Raw genomic sequence first — 15,570 nt, 5'->3', positions numbered from 1 at the left:
TATACAATATAATTTCCCAAGAAGCAATCCCTCTTCATCCCTCTCTACTATAGGTTCTAATACCTCTCGCGTTTGGGGGTTTCATAAAAAAAAAAAAAAAGCATTTGAATAATATGGTGTAGAAGAATTTTACCAATTCTTTTGTTTAATTTGAAAAGCTGTTATTTTAGCATTAGCATTAGTAGAAGCATTTGATGCAAGAAAGCAAGCTTATGCAGCATCAACCAAAAAAAAAAAAAAAAAGCCCACTTCCACTTCACCCCTCTGTTCGTTCAAAATACCTGTCCAGCTGAGCCTTAAACTTATTTAGGCTATCAACCTCCACCACAAGGGATGGAAGTCTGTTCCACCAACCAACCACCCGCTGGCTAAAGGCAAATTTCCGCACGTCTATCCTACATCTGTCTTTCCTCAATTTTAATTTATGCCCTCTCAGGTGATTTTTCTGAGCTAGAGGAAGAATCCCATCAGCATTGAGCATGCTTAAACCATTCAAGGCTTTATACACCTCTATCAGATCACCTCGCTGGTGCCTAGTCTCCAGACACTGTAATTTGCAAAACTTAAGCCTTTCTTCGTAAGAGCACCCCTTTGTTCCATTCACTAATCTTGTTGCCCTTCTCTGTACTCATTCCAGCAGCTCTACATCCTTCTTGAAATGAGGCCTCCAGACCTGTATACAGTACTCTAGGTGTGGCCTGACCATTGCCTTATACAATGGAATAATCACCTCCTTATCCCTGCTGGAAAAATTCCTGTATATCATTGACAATACTCCATGAGCTACTCTTGCACCGTCTGCACTGCTCAGAGAACTTCATATCTGCCTGCACAACCACCCCCAAGTCCCTTTCATTCTCTACCACTGTCAGTGTAGTACCACAGAGTTGATACGTTGCTCTTATTTTACTTTTCTTTAGTTTCACTCACTGTTATTGATTCATATGAATGCTAGAAACTATTATAATGATAAACAAAACTGCACGATAAAGTAAATGTTTTAGATTGTAAATGGTAATTAATAATGCTTATCTGATGAATAAATAATCCTTAGAAGTAAAAAAACATTAGGAAATTCCAGATGCAAGTCAGTTTTACTTGCTAGTAATGCAACATTTGGTACTGTAAATATCAATTGTCACATGTCACCTATTGCAAGTGAGAAGAGTGAAATAAAGAAAGAATGATCTTGGAAATCCATAAGCTGTGTGCTTGTGGGTAGAATCATTAAAAAGTTGAAAATGTATACTAATAGTGAACACTTTTAGTAGTATTTACTATTAGTATTAGTAAGGACAAATGATACAAGGAATTGGATGTTTTCTTCTACCAACATTCTAGACAACTTATTTTCCATCACATGTTGGAAATATATATAAAAAAATCTGAATATTCACACCGTTCCCATTCCAACCAGGTAACAATCCAATTCTGCTTTGAATTTAGCAAGACTCACTGCTTCTGCCACATATGCAGGCAACTTATTCTGGTGTTCTGCAATCCTCTGCCCATAGGTGAACTTTATGAGATTTGGTCTTCGGTTATTCTCTGAAATTTTATATTTGTGTCCTCTGGTTCTTGTCTCACCTATGGAGGAGAACAGACCTTCCTCATCCACTTTACTTAAACTCTTCAGCACCTTACACACCTCAATCAGATCTCCCCTAGTTGCCTATTTATCCAACTTTGCAGTACATACCTTGTAAGCCATTCTCTGTTTGTTCAGCAAGTTTTACTATTTTAACTGTAACTGCAAATGTTAGTTATGTACTTTATTCGGGCAATAAATCATTTTAGCCAGAGCCGATGAATTTATTGGAAAGAAGATACAGGTTTCACTTATACAAACAAAGACATATAGAAGCATAGTTTACATTTTATTGGTACAGTAAAATTTGTTCCCAACAGCTGAAGCAAACAACAGTATAAAGGTAATAGAATTTTCCTTTACTTTAGCATTAACAGAGGCATATGATGAAAAAGAGCAAACCAGTCAATATACCAGTCAAAAAAAAAAAAAAAAACCTTCCCATTTCATCCAACCATTTGCTTCAAATGTTTGTCCAATTCTTCCTCGAATTTTTTAAGTTATCAACTTCCACAATGACAGGAAGGCGGGTGGTTGATTGCTGGAATTCCATCAGCACCGAGCCTGCTCAAACCATTCAAGGCCTTATACACCTCAATCATATCACCTTGAAGGTGACTAGCCTGAATGTTGCATCTTGCAGAACTTAAGCCTGTCTTCATAAAAGCACCTCTTCGTACCCCTCACCAAACATGTTGCCCCTTTCTGTACTCCTTCTGGCAACTCTACATCTTTCTGGAAATTAGACCTCCAGACCTGTATGCAGTACTCAAGGTGTGTCCTGACCATCACCTTATACAAAGGGATAATCACTTCCTTATCTCTGCTAGCAAAATTCCAGTATATCATTGACAAGACATTGTGACCTGCTGTGGCAGCTGTTTGCACTGCTCAGAAAACTTCATATCTGACTGCATAATTACCCTAGGTCTTTTCATTTTCTGCTATCCTGAGTGTAGTACCACACAGTTGGTATGTTTCTCTGGGGATACTGCTATCCATATGCAGTACTTTGCATTTGTCAATGTTAAACTTCAGTTGACACTTCTCAGGCCATCTGCCAACTTTTCTAGATCCTGTTCCAGTAATACACCGTTATTATTGTCATTAACAAACTGTCAACCTTTGTATCATCTGCAAACTCAGACATTAAGTCTGATATACCTTCATCAATATCATTGATAAATATACAAAACAAGAGTGGGCCCAACACCGAGCCCTGGGGGACTCCACTAATAAAATTAGTCCATGAAGAGCAGTGTTCACTGATTACCGCTCTCTGTCTTCTCCCACTCAACCATCCTTTTATCCATTGTAGCAACTTACCCTTAATGCTGTACTGCTCCAATCTGTATATTAGTCTTCCATATTGTAAGATACAAAATCTTACAAAATAAAATCTTTATAAAAACTTTGGAAATTAGTTTTATTAACTAATTGATTCTTGTTGCAAGTTAAATAAAGTAGTAATATCGCATATAATAAATAAAATAAAATTATTCAGTGAATAGATAGTGAATTCATGAGGGGTAAGAAATAAAGGCAGGGTCCGAGCCATTAACTTTCATTATACTTGGGGAATAAACAAAGAAAACTATTATAAAGCAGCATGAGTCCAAACAGACTAATTAAGATATATGCGGGGTCATACTCAGGAAATGGAGCGGGTTAAATTAGAAGTGAAAGTTACTTCAATCAGAATACCATCAGGTGCAAATGGTTTCTTGACCAGCATTTAAGTTTCCTTAAATAGATGCAATGGTTACTAGATGTGAGTTTCGTGTTTTTAAAACGTTACAGGGTCAAGGCGTTAGATGAGAGGGGAGTGTTTTTTTTTTGGGATAATCGGCAAACATCGAAGGGCACACAATATGGGAGCAGATCTGGTAGAATAGTAAAAGGGGGGGGGTATTGAAACACGTGCTACTGGGCAGGCTGAGTAAGGGTCTTCTAACAAATGAAAGGAGAAGAAATATGAGGATGAGTATAAGATTGGAGGGAGCCACTGGTAACAGACATGGCAAACTTGGAAGTAAGATGTGGGAGGAGCAGAACAAAAAGGGAATGTAGGAGTAAAGAAGCAGTCAGAGAGTTGGAGAGAAAAAAAGTAAAAGAATGTTTTTTTTTTTGAGATGAAATAGCCAGTGGAGAAAAAGTGGCTAAGTTTTAATGTGTAGTCAGTTAGTTGAGAGAGGGTAGATACGTATTAAATGCAGTCAGTTAGTGGAGAAAGGGGTAGACAAGTTTTATGATGAAGACGAACAAGTTAAGTCGTTGATTTAATAAGTTTAGTGAGAGGGACAGCCTAGTAAGTGGAAAGACGAAGTTGAGATGCAGAAGTCAGTCAGTCAGTCAGGTCAGACAGTTAGTCAGCCAGACAGAGTTTTTCTTGAAGTGAAGCAGTGAAAGAGATGAAGAACAAGTGTAGTGGAGAAAGGGCGAAATTGCAGATCCCTTAAAGTAGATGAGAAGGAATCAACTCCATTATCAAGGAAAGAAGACTGCCCGATATTCTGGAGAGTAATTATACTGAAGCTGATGAAATCCGAAGCCGGACAAAAAGGAGTACAGCCATTCTGAACAGATGAAAGTAATTTGTTCTTAAGAAATAAAGGTACCCGAGACCCAAGAAGGAATCCTATAACTCATGCCGAACTCCCCCAGTGATTGTGAGATGCGACACAGATGGAAAAGACCCACTATTCACTTAGAGGGAAGGAAGAAGGATGTACTGCAAAGTCAACTAAGTAAGTGATTTGTTTTACTTAAGTACTCTCGCCATCACACAAAAGACTATAGACACCCCGCTAACCGATTTAGCAGAACTTTTGACTAAACACTGTGACACATGTATAAGAAGTACTATATTGTAATGATAAGTAGTGAAAGATATGAACTGAAGGACACTAGCCAGAGCAAGTTAATAGATATATAAATAATTTTGGAAGGGAATAGAGAAGTGAGTAATACCTTGTTAATAATTATCTTCTTAATAGGTGAATGATTAATGAATTTTGGAAGGGAATTAGAGGGAATAGATAGATGATGGTAGTCTTGAAATGTTCAAGCATTTAATTGTAGAAATTGGCAGAGGTATGATTACCTGGATTAGAGAAAGTTGCAAATTACAATGTATAATGTGTTGGAAAAAGGGGTAACAATTTATACAGAAATTAAAAGTATAGAAGATTAATCAAATTATTGGAGTAAGAAATTGATTTGTAATGGAAAGAGAAATGTTAACAGACTTTTGAAAGTTATCTTAGCTCAGGTGAAAGAAGAAGAAACATTATCAGTTCTTAAAAGCAGGGATTTTTGATTATGATGTATGTAAGAGAAATAGACCTACTAGAGTGCACTCAATAGGCTAATTTACCCATGCTCATAAAAAAAGGCCGCGTAGCCTAGTGGTCAGGTGCACGGGTGCATAAGTACACGTGCCTTGAGTGACTGGGGTTCAAGCCGTGACTGCTGAATACAGTGCTGTTTCTTGTATTCTGTCTATCTTGTGAACTCCTCTGACCGTTTGGTCGTCCCGGAGTATAAACAGATTATTTATTTATTTATTTATTTTATTTATATACTGTAGTATTAAGTAGGTGAAATTAGATTATTTTGTCATGTGTTTAATCAATTTCTTTTGTGTTGATGTATCTTTGTAAATATTTACAATAAACTATTTTTATATGTGTGTAGTTTTTGCTAGTCTGAACACCAGCCTATCTTAAAGGAATTCAAAATTATATATATATAACAAGAGCTGTTCCCCCAAACTTGGAATTTTCTGAGTAGGTACTAGTCAGATGCACAAGTGGGGTGGTTGTAATAAAGGGGAACTAACCAAAAGGGATAAGTGAAATAAAAAGGATAGATAAAATTATAATAAAAGGGAAATAATAATATTAAGAAAAAAGAAAACCACCCCCCACAGTATGCAACAGTATTAAAAGCTTTAATGAAATCCAAGTATGTAATAATGAAATTAATTTTTGCATCAAATTTCTGTGTGACCGCATCAGAGTATCCAATAAAATTGGTCAGACAAGACTTCCCCTTGACAAACCCATGCTATGTCTGAATTATTACTGAAGTCTTGTCTAGATGATCCTGCAATGGTTCTTTAACCAGTGACTCCTTTATTTTTGCCAGAACAGAAGTTAAGCTAACAGGTGTGTAATTACTCGTGTCATCCTTGGATTAACCTTTGTGAATCAGAGATACATTTGCACATCTCCAGTCCGTGGGGACCTCCATTGAGTCCAACGTGGCTAAGGGTTTGCTTGCTTCCTTTGCTACCTCCTTTAATATAACTGGATAGATCCCATCTACCACAGGTGCCTTCCTTATGTTTAACTTCAACAATTTCTCCTCCACTTTTCTTTCAGTTATTACTAAACAATTAAGCTCCCTATTAGAGTTTAATAAGCTTTTGTCCTGCACTTCCCTACAGAAGTATTCCTCATGTGTGAATATAGATGCAAAATACTTGTTCAGTTTGTCAGCTATCTGAGCAGGTCATCAACAGTAGAACCATTTATATCAAGTGCACCAATCTGATTCATCCCTTTCCTTCTAGAGTTTACATAAGTAAAGAAGCCTTTGCTGTTTTTCTTTGCATCCTTTGGCAAAGAGTTCTCGTAATCTACCTTTCCTTGCCTATCCTCCTTTGAGACTTGATTACAGACTAGCTTATGTTACCATAAGCTTCTGTGTCGCATGATAATTTATATGCATCCCATGCATTTTTCATCTCTGTCATGAATTTCAGTTCATCTGATATCCATTTAGGCCTAAACCTTGAAGGGTATTTCTTAGTTGGTATGGAAAGCCTAGTAACTTCCAAGATTAATTCCTTGAATGTTCCCATTTAGAATTTGCTGTTGGTTACATCATCAATTGGTCCCACTGCACAGAATTTAAAAACTGTCTGAGACCACCATTACAAGTGCAAAAATCTTTCACTTTGCTTCTGATGGTATTTACATCTTTAAGTAAATCTCAAATCAGTACACTGTCGTCACTGCCACCTAGCTGTTCTTTTATCTGCAGATTCTTAACACATGAATAATCACTGATGATAATCAGATCAAGAGTATTACTCTAACTGGTTGCCTCTCCACTATGCTGCTGTAGAAAATAGTCATCCAATAAATCTACAAAAGTCTAGCTAGAGTGACCAACCCACAAGTTCCAGTCGATATCTGGAAAGTTAAAATCCCCCTTTATAAGACATTATGATTTACTGGCCCACACTATTTCTCTACACAGTTGTTCATTGTACTCATCAGAGTCATTAGGCCTATAACATACTCGTACTCTCATTTTTGCTTTCCCAGTGCTTATGTCACACCAAACTGACTCAACATTGCACTTAATTCTCCAACTGTAAATTCTTGACATGTAAGGAAAGCTCTGCCACTGTAATTCAAAGTTGATAGAATTCCTGAAAGTAAGCTATATAGGAAAGCCAACTTAAGCAACCTGCAGAACAACAGTGGTTAATATCCTGTCAACGTAGACTTTCAAATGTGTTATACAGTCGGTATGTGAAAGCCTGGAAATAAAATGTTTATTTAGTTTGAATGTTTATTTTCTGTTATTTATGATCGACATACAAAACGTGAAACATAGTTACTCGTTGTCAGAGGTTTTGGAAATTTCTTATTTGAAGCTGTCACAACCTAGGGCATTCCTTGTAATGCAAGTCTATAAATCTTTTATTTTGCACTACATTAGGTTAAGTTCTTAATTTAGGACTAGAGAGAGAGAGAGAGAATTAAAAGGGGAGGCAGCGAGTATATGTACGCAAACACATAAGAAAAAAAAAAATCACCTCACTCCTTATAGCAGGGTTGAGCAATCCACAATATACTAGCTAGATTGTCTACAGATATCTGCTGGAAAAAAAATGGAGTTGTCCTTCAACTGCTATCCTTCCAACTGCGCATTCATTCAAGATACCTCATGCTGCCCCTTATCTAAGCAGAAGCTTATATGTGGTTTGCAACACCAACATAAATTATACTATGCTGTGTATGAAACATTTGTTAGTCAAAATTAATACAACTCATAACGTAACACAACACAACTCAGGAGGAACATCCTTAGTTGTGTTCCATTCTAGAGGAATTAGGCTTTAGTTGGTATTAACTATCTAGCCTCAGCCTGTTCTTTCTCTTAAAGACATCAGCAACAAATTTGTTAAAGTAAGCAAATAGCCTCCTATCTGTGAACATGATCCAAAGACTACTACACTCCAGTTAACCCAAAGATATTTCTAATTCCATTCGAACGGCCACATAATTAGCACAATTCAACATTGTGCTCAGCAGATTCCTCATTCCCACATGAGCATAACTCACTTTCAATCAATCCCAGTTGACATAATCTTCGAACTAAAATTCTGTAAAGGTGGGGGGAATTTTAATTTTTTTACAATTTTTTTCACATTGTGGATTCTGTTGTCAGCTTTAAAATGGTTACATGGTTTTCCCTCTTGAAACTGAGATTTTTCATCCAAGGAACATACCAGCCCTCTGCAAAACTGAGAAATACTAGGTGGTAGGTGATGTGCATCACATGCTGCAATGGCACCACTTTGTTTAATGAAGGCTTTAAGTGACAAAAAAATTGTTTGGCCTCTGCAAAAAAATTCTGGAATCTCCCCATCTCTTGTAATATGAAGTAATGAGTATACATTTTGAGGCCATGATAGGCATTATGGAAAGAACTAATATTCCTTATATTTTGGAGGAACAGCTTTAAAATGCTTTTTATAGGCTGAACTGCTAGATGATTTAATGATTTAACAGATCAAACCCACTGGTAACACTTCAGGAGAGACCCAGATCAACAAGTGTATCATTTTGCTGTACATACACCCTATCTAAAAATTTCATCAATCCCCAAAACTAAAAAAAAAAAAACTTATGTGAAAAGTTTGTTCTTTTCCCAAAAACTTCATTCATTTCAAAAATACACGTGATCTCAATTGAAACATCAGTGATGTCCATTTTCAACTATAACTTGCTAAGCCCACAAGGTTGCCTCAATTACCACATGTCATTTGTTCTAATTATTTCTTCTAATAATTCTTTACACTTGTGTTTATATCTCTCTAACATTTACCATATCTAGAATTCTGTTGCTACAACCTTGTCTCTTCAGCCCTGTTCATACCACATATGAATGTTTTCCATTGATCAGTTTTCTGTGCAGATGAAGAGTAGATGAACTGTAATTACAGTCACCCTGTAAATTTCAATGGAATGCAATGGCTAATCACCAAAAATAAATTATACTATGCAAAATATCATATCATAGGTAAAGAGGCCTGTGCACTCTGGATTCGTTAATTATGATAAGTTATGTAGCACAGAGCAAAACAGAAGATAAAATAAAATAAAATAAATGACAAGTTTTATGTTAAATTGTAAAACCCAATATGTTAAATACATACAGTATTTAATGAAGTAACTAACAACCTTGTTCCATGCTACAGTGTTCCTGATCCAAATTACCCACACTGGTTCTCAAAGGAACTAAAATCCCTACTGGAAAAAAAACGAAAAATGCATAGTAGGTTTAAGACAAATAAAGAAATATGCCTTTAACAGGACTACAACAAATACTTGTGCTTTGTCGAAAGAAGGGTCTTTGAGGCAAAAGATAAGAAGTCTATATTCAGCTATTTCAAAACAAAAAATCAAAATGCGGCTGTAAACATGCTAGATATTCACAGTGAATTGTTATCTTTGTCTGAGGCAGACTACCTTGCTAGCAGCTTTGAAGAAATTTACAAAACAGATACAGCAGATGACAGGATGGAAGGTAACAAAAATTTTCCTCTCAACTACATTGATACACTAACAGCATTTGAAATCAACCAAGCAGAATTGTTGAGCACAATTCACAGTATGAAAAAGGACCTCACACGAGGCCCGGACGGTATCCCTACTGTCTTATGGAAAAAATGTGGAACCACACTTGTAAAGCCATTATTTCACTTAATAAAATTGGTATTTGAGTGTGGAATCTATCCAGCTCAACTGAAAAAGGCCTTTGTTACCCCTCTTTACAAAAAAGGAGACCCATCCTCACCCAACAATTAGAGACCAGTTTGTCAATTGAATACACTCTCAAAGATAATTGAATCCATTGTAATGAAGCAGCTATTTAACTTTATGAAACTTAATTTGTCAGATTACTCTCACGGATTTATCAAGGGTCATTCCACCTGCACAGATATGATTTCGCTTGTTTCGAATATATCCCAGGTGCCTGATGAAGGAAAACAAGTCGACTCCATCTTCCTTGATTTAAGCAAAGCCTTTGACAAGGTAGTCCATCAGAGACTAATCAACAAACTGCATCACTATGGTCTCAGAGGACAAGCACTAAACTGGATTGAAAACTACTTGGAAGGTAGAGAAATGTCCGTGACATTTAAAGGTAAATCCTCATATCCTTTCAGTCCTGAAATTGGTGTCCCACAGGGTTCATCTTTAGGCCCGCTATTATTTCTTATCTACATCAACGACCTGCCAAACACCCTTGGAGACTACCAAATCAAAATCAACGTATTTGCAGATGACATAAAAATCTATAAAGCAATTCGCAGTACCAATGACTGCATCATCCTAAACGAAGCTCTTCAACGAGTTATTCAGTGGCTGAAGGAGAACAAAATGGCAGTCAATGAAAACAAGTGTGAGCTGAAGAGCTTTGCTAATGCACACAAGAAAAACAAACTTAATTTTTCTTATTGTATCAACAACAAGGCAATCAAAAAAGTTAGTACAGCCAAAAATTTAGGTATCTTTATTAAAGAATCATTTTCCTTTGATAGTCCATGTCTCTAACATTGTGAAGGCAGCTAGCAAAAAACTAGGTTTCCTGAAAAGAATTAACCGAGACTTCAATCAGTTGGCACTTTTCATCTTTCTTTACAAAATCTATGTTAGGCCAGCCCTAGAATTTGCCTCACAGGTCTGGTCCCCACATGTTGCTTACCAAAAATTAGAAATTGAAAATATTCAAAAAAGAGCAATCCAGTACATTTGCTTTAAAAGTGGCCTTGAATACAATGAGAAATCCTACCAAGAGTGGTGTGTATTCGTTGGACTCGAAAACACTGGAAAAAAGAAGAGATAAAGCCAACTTACTCCTTCTTAACCAGCTGTTAAATGGTACCCTGAATTTCCCTCATCTCATCTCACAAATAAATTTCAATGCTCCAACAAGAGCGTTAAGAAACCATCCACTGCTGAAACCATCCTATGCGAGAACAAATTATGGATACTACAACAGGACTGCAAAATCAATGAACAAAGCAAATATGGAGATATTTGACTCCCCCCCCCCGGACATTTCAAGAGGCAACTGAAATTGCTAACCTCATCCGTTACCCGACTTAAAATGTCTTCTTGCAAGTAATAAGACTCTGATTGTGTAATGTGTGTGAAGAAATATCAGTGCTCTGCCTTACTCCTACCTGTTCGCTTAAATAGGACGGATGAGTCCTACTTTTATTTATTTAGTTTTATTTTATCTGTACATTTAATTTTCTCTTTACTTTGGGAAATGTATATCCAAGCTTCTGCTTTGAAGCTGTGTAATAATGCTTTGTAGCTGCACGTTTGTTTGCTATCTTGTAGCTGTTAACAATAATAATACTACTAATAATAATACAGTACAAATTTGTACTGTATGTATTTAACATATTGTGTTTTACAATTTAACATTAAACTTGTCATTTATTTTATTTTATTTTGTCTTCCGTTTCACTCTGTGCTACATAATAACTTACTATTTTATCATATCATTAATCATTTTGAAACAGACTGACAAAAAGGATGAAAATAAATTCTCTCTTCTTCTTAAAACTGATTGATTATTGTATACAATTGCTTTAAAGAGAGATATTTATAATAAATAATGCCAAAGAGACTTGAGAGTGGTATACTTACTCTCCATTTGGTTCTAATTCACAAATTTCAAACCATACCAAAAGATCGTGCCTTGCATGAATATGAGTGGTACTGAAATGATAAAAGGGACATAATTATATAACAGAGAACTATTTTTTAAGCATAGATTTAAAATTGTATAAGAAAACAATTTCGACTAAATTATTGGTTAAATTAACAAATGCAAACATTATACAAATCTCAAAGATACAGTGCCACTCTGACAGAGAGGATGCAGAATTTGAATATGAAAATAAAATGCGTACATAAAGGACAGGTAGAACAATTTGGGAGTATTATGAAGTTTGTTAAGTAATATATATATTTTAAAGCAGTATACCCATCCAACACAAGTTTCCAGTGTAATGTTGAGTCAAACTAGTGTGATAAATACTGGGAAAACAAAAATGATAATGGAAGAATGTAATGTGCCAATTAAAATGACGAGCGTAATGAAAAATTATACATACAAACAGAGTTGACTGTAAATCAAAATATTTCATCATGGGGGTTTTAACTTTATGGATATTGGCTGGAACTTGTAGGATAGTCACCTACTCAATAGAACTTTCTGGATTTACTGGATGATTGTTTTTTATTCCAACATTTTAGAGACACAATAAAAAAAATTATGTAGGCTTCTTAATCAAAATTGCCTCTTCATGTATTGGAGAACCTTCAGGTAAAGGAGAGATTAATGGCAGTTATTATAGTGTATTGATATGGGATATACAGGAATTTTGCTAGCAGGGATAAGGAAGTAATAATCCCATTGTATAAGGAAATGATTAGGCCACATCTTGAGTACCTGTATAAAGATCTGGAAAACTAATTTTTTTTTTTTTTTTTTTTTTTTTTCCTAAATGGGAAGTGTTCAGGGAAGTAATTATAGAAGCTACTAAACTTTTTTATATCAAATAAGAGATACTGTTTGATGGTTCAGACCTAAATGGATGTCACAAGAGCCGATGAGACTAATGACAGAAAAGAAAATGCATGGGATGATTATAAATTATCAGGTGACACAGAAGCCTACAGTAATTATAAGCTAGGTCTGCAATGAAGCCAATGGAGTCAAGCAGTTAAGGCAGAGTATGAGAAGTCTCTGGCTAAGATTTCAAAGGAAAGTAATAAAGATGTCATTGCATATGTAAACATTAAAAGAAACACATTAGTCCAATGAATATGAATAGCTTCATCTGGTTTGATTTTTTATGTCATATGGACAACTTAGGTCTGATGCACAAAGTCCAAAAATAAAATCAGTAGTAACCTACAAAATGTATGAAAATCAAAATTAGTTATTGTTATCTTATCTTGATATACAATAGCTATTTAAAATGCACTTATATATAATTCTGTAAGCCATTTTCTGGTTATCAAAATTATGAGCGAATGGAAGCAGCTACAGATACGTGCAGCCATCATTTTAAAGCTTATACTGTGAGAATGTTGCGAAAAATAAGTTTTATGATGAAACACACCCTCAAGCCCTAAAGGGGATTATAAAATTCACAGTTTGAATTAGTATGCAGTGTTCTATAAAAGAGTTCACACTGCCTTATAAAACAGAGGTGCCTTGCCATTGTCATGATTAGGTCATGAATTGCACTGCTCTTATATATTTTTTAAAATTAATTAAATGGTAGTTCTTTGGAAAAAGAAATTGATAGATTTCTTTTACTTAGATTATGCAGAGAAAGTTATCAGCTTTATTGCTTGCATATTTTTATTCAAAAACTAGTAAATATATAGCAGATATATACTAATTTAGGTCATGACAGTTTAAAAATTTTCAGAGTGTAATTGCCATTATGGCTATGTTTCTATGGAATAAGATTTCATTGCTGATATGTTAGAGAAGGTTCCCTTCCCAAGAGCATTGACTATTGCAGTTGAATCTGTAATACAGCATCCATTATATTAGAGTATTGAGAAAGGGTGTGATCAGGGTTGCTGTGACCCTGTGTGTCACCAGTAAGCAAAATCAAAATTTCCACCCCAAAATATTTGGATTAAAAAATAAAATCAGGTGTAAATAATTATTATTAATTTATTGAAAAAGAAAAGAATTACAACATATCGCACATATAATATAACAAAAACAACAACAAAAAAAATAATAAAATAATTTTTCTATTTTGGCTGATATTACATAAGTTCATGCACTTGCTTTCTTGCATCATATCCTCCATTACTACTACTACGATTCTGAAATTCTGAAAATAAACTTTAAATTCTAAATCACAGTAATCATACTCATAATAATAAATAAAAGGAAAATTATAATGTTAAAAAAATATATATAAATTTGTTTCCTAGCTTTAAGATGTGCAAATTTATTAATTATTTCATTTATGTTTATTTGTTCCAAAAGATCATTTTCTATTGAAATTATTGGCGAATTAGAGACTCAGAAATAATTTTTGATTAATTTTAAAAAAACTCTGTTCACCTGAGGCAATTCATTTCAGTTGAATTGCCTCATGTCAGTCACAGCACAGATTTGAAAAGGGAAGATGTTGTCTGGACAATATTTTCCCTTTTCAAATCTAATTATCTACTATAAGGTAATTACAAAGGAAATATAACATATATAATAGTCATACATAGAAATATATAATAGTCACAAAGGATAAGTTATTGCTGTGGTTAAAGGGATGGTTGATTGGCAATAGAAGGTCAGTGATTATTAACAGCCACTGCTTCTTATAGATTAATGTAATGATTGGGGGATCTTGGGGTTCTGTGTTGCTCATTACTATGCCGGCTCCCTTGCCTGGCCCACTTTACTCCCTTCCCTGTGGGAAAGTCATCCTGTCTCCTCCCCTCCTTGCTACCTGTCTTTTTCCCCCCTGTTGGGGCATGGGCATGCCCCACTGACATCCGACTGGGGTCGTCTTCACTATTGACCCCATCCTTCTGTCTTTCTCCCCCACAGCCTTCAGTCTCCCTCCCCTCTCTATCTTCATGCTAGCATACGCCCCCCACAAGTCAAAATCTAACTTTGTCCAAATTACTTTCGTTCACATTTTGGCCTCTCAGACATCAAGCACTCTCCCCACACAATCAATCAATTATTAAATAATAATTATTATATATATATACAAATATTTTATTTATTTATTTATTTATTTTTTTAAGGTCCTAGCCACTGAAATCTCAGGAAATTAGGTGGCAAGACCTGCCAGAGTAAAAACAAACTACCCTACCTGGTCTGCCTCCATGGGGTGAAGTGTGGCAATGTTGGGCCTCAGAAGACGTCTGGCAGCTAACTGGCCAGAAGAACATGACACCACACACTCTAAGATCCACCCACTTTTAAATCTCTGGCCTTTACAGCAAACTGTATCGCACCACAAAGTAAACTACATGGAGATGGGGAACCTGTGCTGGCTGACCCTAAATACGCTTTACTGTTTTATATGTATTATTGGTATAGATGTAATCATATCAATTTTAATGTCTAAATTTGTTGATGATAAAAAGGGTGAGCAGTGGGGTTAATGATCAATTAGGCAGATGGGCTGAAAAAGGGCAATTGATGTTTAAAATTGATAAATGAAAATGACCTCAGCTGGGTAACAGTAATCCCAGAATAACATACCAGCTGGGTGGTACCACACTCAATTTGGTGGAGAATGAAAAAGACCCAGTGATAATTATACAGACCAACATGAAGTTCCATGAACAGTGCAAATAGGCTGCTAGAACAGCTCATAGCATTCAGTTTAATGATATACAAAAATTTTACTAGCAGAGATAGAGACGATTATTTTGTTGTATGAGGTAATAGTTAGGCTGCACCTTGAGTATACACTGATGTGGAAGCTTAATTTTAGGAAGGATGTGGATATATTGGAATGGATACAAAGAAAACAAAAAGAATAGTTCGGAGCACAAAAGGTTTCTCTTTCCAGGAAAGAAATGAATTCAAGCATCTGGAAATCATGGATTTATAAGACCTGATTGAAGTGTTTATATGGGGTAAGTATACTAAATGTTGGTAACCTT

The 15,570-nt window shown here is 35.5% G+C and overlaps 1 protein-coding gene across 4 annotated transcripts in view; it reads right to left on the bottom strand.

Annotated features, from left to right (window-relative positions):
• Nucleotides 1-15,570, bottom strand: part of unc-104 (kinesin family member unc-104) — a 1,041,320-nt gene that overhangs the window by 305,188 nt on the left and 720,562 nt on the right. For all 4 annotated transcript variants that reach the window (XM_090382707.1, XM_090382708.1, XM_090382709.1 and 1 more), the window contains one exon: nucleotides 11,557-11,628. In XM_090382707.1, the coding sequence (XP_090238833.1) occupies nucleotides 11,557-11,628 (72 nt within the window). The remainder of the gene's footprint in view (nucleotides 1-11,556; nucleotides 11,629-15,570) is intronic.

This window comes from Mastigoproctus giganteus, chromosome 10 (genome assembly GCF_048544385.1).
Source record: "Mastigoproctus giganteus isolate SK-2022 chromosome 10, ASM4854438v1, whole genome shotgun sequence".
Taxonomy (NCBI): domain Eukaryota; kingdom Metazoa; phylum Arthropoda; class Arachnida; order Uropygi; family Thelyphonidae; genus Mastigoproctus; species Mastigoproctus giganteus.
This window is presented reverse-complemented; position numbering and strand designations above follow the sequence as displayed.